Raw genomic sequence first — 2,196 nt, 5'->3', positions numbered from 1 at the left:
ATAGAAATATTAATAGTTAAATGGTGATTTTAAAATTACTTATCTAATAATTGTTTAAGCAGTGCATTTTTTTCAGATTCAGATTGAACTAAATTTCTGAAAATGTCATTAAAGTCAGCCATGTGACTAGCTATTTTTTCAAGGTGATCACTAACTACTTTTTTTTTATTTGTTTTCTGTTTTTTAGCTAATGGTTCATCAGGTGATTTTGGTGGCATTATGTTTGTGCTTGCTCCAGTAGCTGTTGCATACAATGAAGAGTCAATGTGGCGTTCTACGGACTTAAAGCCACAAGATATAGTGGCTAATGGAGTATAACTAGGATCCTTAGAAAAAATAGACTCCATTTCATCAAAATATTCCCATGAATCTCGTCCACGACCAGTTTTTGAGTTTTTTTCTTTAATATTTTTATACGTTGTGGTATGTGTCCTCCATTTGCGCTGACACATTTCACCTATATGAGTAAATAATTATTAATTTCAGTTTGATAATTTTAGATATTTTATTGAATAATACTATACCTGTTACAGAAAATCCAAATTTGTTAAGTTCAGCACTAATATCGTTCCATATTTGAATTTTTGTACTTTTACCGTCATCAAATTTTTTTTCAAATTCAACATAGGTACTCATCAGACATTTAATTGAAGACCTACTCCATACAAATTTTAAATATTCTTTTTCGTTAGAATCATCTAAAATCAGAAAAAGTATTTTATTTGGGTACAAGCATATATTATGTATACATACCATAGGCGTGCGCACAGGGTATGCAGGGTATGCCGCTGCATAGTCTGCAGCTTTATGTGAGGGGCCCATATATAATATACCAAAGCATTTTTGATAATATCTTCTATATTATAAAAAAAAATAATAAACATTTTAGTTTTCACTTTTCTCGTGACCCGCAAGATAATCTAAACTATTAATACACTAAGGGTCAGTTGCACCGTCTACGGTTAAACTTCGATTAAGCTTAATGGTGCAAAAAGCGTAACACGTAGATATTGTTTTATAGGTTTTTAAGGTACTATTTTTTATAAGGTAATCTAATATTCTCCATACTTTACATTTATATATTATATAGCTTCTTATGTTGCTTGTTTTTATAATTGAATAGTAGGTACATAGTGCATTTGAAATTGTCCTGGTGGTTGATATCTTAGATATAGAATATATGTGCTAGGTATTTATGTTGCTGTTTTTATAGTTAAATTTTCTATATGCTAACATTAAGGTAACTATAATTTATAGGCGCTATAGTCAACATAAATCAAACACAGTGTACAATTTCAGGCTCATTAATTCACCCTGATAAGTGATAACCCTTCAAATGTTTTAACATCATTTTGACTTGAACTAAAAGAAAGAGTTATTCGAGATCCATATCAACCAGATATTAAATTATTACCCAGGACAAAAATAGGTCAAAATTATAGAAGTGGTTAAAAAAGTGGTTAAAAAAGTGGTATGATTGTTTTAAATGGTTGGAATACAGTGTATCAAAATATAAAGTCTTTTGTTTTCCTTGCCGTATGTTTTTAAATTCTGGATCAAATTTAGGACAGGCTGATATAATTTGTGAGGGGGCCCTATTTTCCTTATTGCATAATCTGCGAATAAAGTCTGCGCACGCCTATGATACATACATAATATCTACTTGAACATTAATAAAAAATAGTTTATATTTTGAGCAACAAACTTTTATATTGATAATTGCCCGTAACAATGCTTTTTAACTTATGAATTATGCTTGTATTGCTTGTAACGTATAGGTTAAAAACATGGCTGAGAAACCAAATGGGCCAACAAAGGTTGACTAGTTTGGCTTTAATGAACATCCATCAAGATATAATTATTGATGTTAACGACATTATTGATCGTTTTTCAAAAAAAAAAAGGAACCTTGATTTTGTTATTTAATCAAACTAATTATAAAATTTTTTTGTTAAAAACGTTTCTAAAATCTAATAAAATATATTCACATTTTAATTAGATCGTTTAAGTTTATACGTGTCAAACCATCGCAACGAGGGTGCGTGATAATTCAAGCATTCGGCGTACAATACCCGTGGCTATGAAATGGGATTTTTTTCGGGTCCATACTTAGTGAAAAATTAAATAAGTCGCCCCCCCCCTAGAAGTAAGTCTAAATACGCCCCTGAGTAAACTTAATGCGTATGTACCGCAAAA

At 30.4% G+C, this 2,196-nt stretch overlaps 1 protein-coding gene across 1 annotated transcript in view; it reads right to left on the bottom strand.

The window, feature by feature from the left end:
- Window positions 1-6: 6 nt before the first annotated feature.
- The window catches only part of LOC103307616, a 24,555-nt gene continuing 22,365 nt past the window's right edge, over window positions 7-2,196 (bottom strand). The window contains exons 6-7 of the mRNA XM_029486415.1: window positions 525-698; window positions 7-457 (exon numbers count right to left, since the gene is read on the bottom strand). Of these exons, the coding sequence (XP_029342275.1) occupies window positions 36-457; window positions 525-698 (596 nt within the window). The 3' untranslated portion in view covers window positions 7-35. The remainder of the gene's footprint in view (window positions 458-524; window positions 699-2,196) is intronic.

This window comes from Acyrthosiphon pisum, chromosome A1 (genome assembly GCF_005508785.2).
Source record: "Acyrthosiphon pisum isolate AL4f chromosome A1, pea_aphid_22Mar2018_4r6ur, whole genome shotgun sequence".
NCBI lineage: Eukaryota > Metazoa > Arthropoda > Insecta > Hemiptera > Aphididae > Acyrthosiphon > Acyrthosiphon pisum.
Note: the sequence above shows the minus strand (reverse complement) of the source record. Positions and strands in the feature narration are given on the sequence as shown.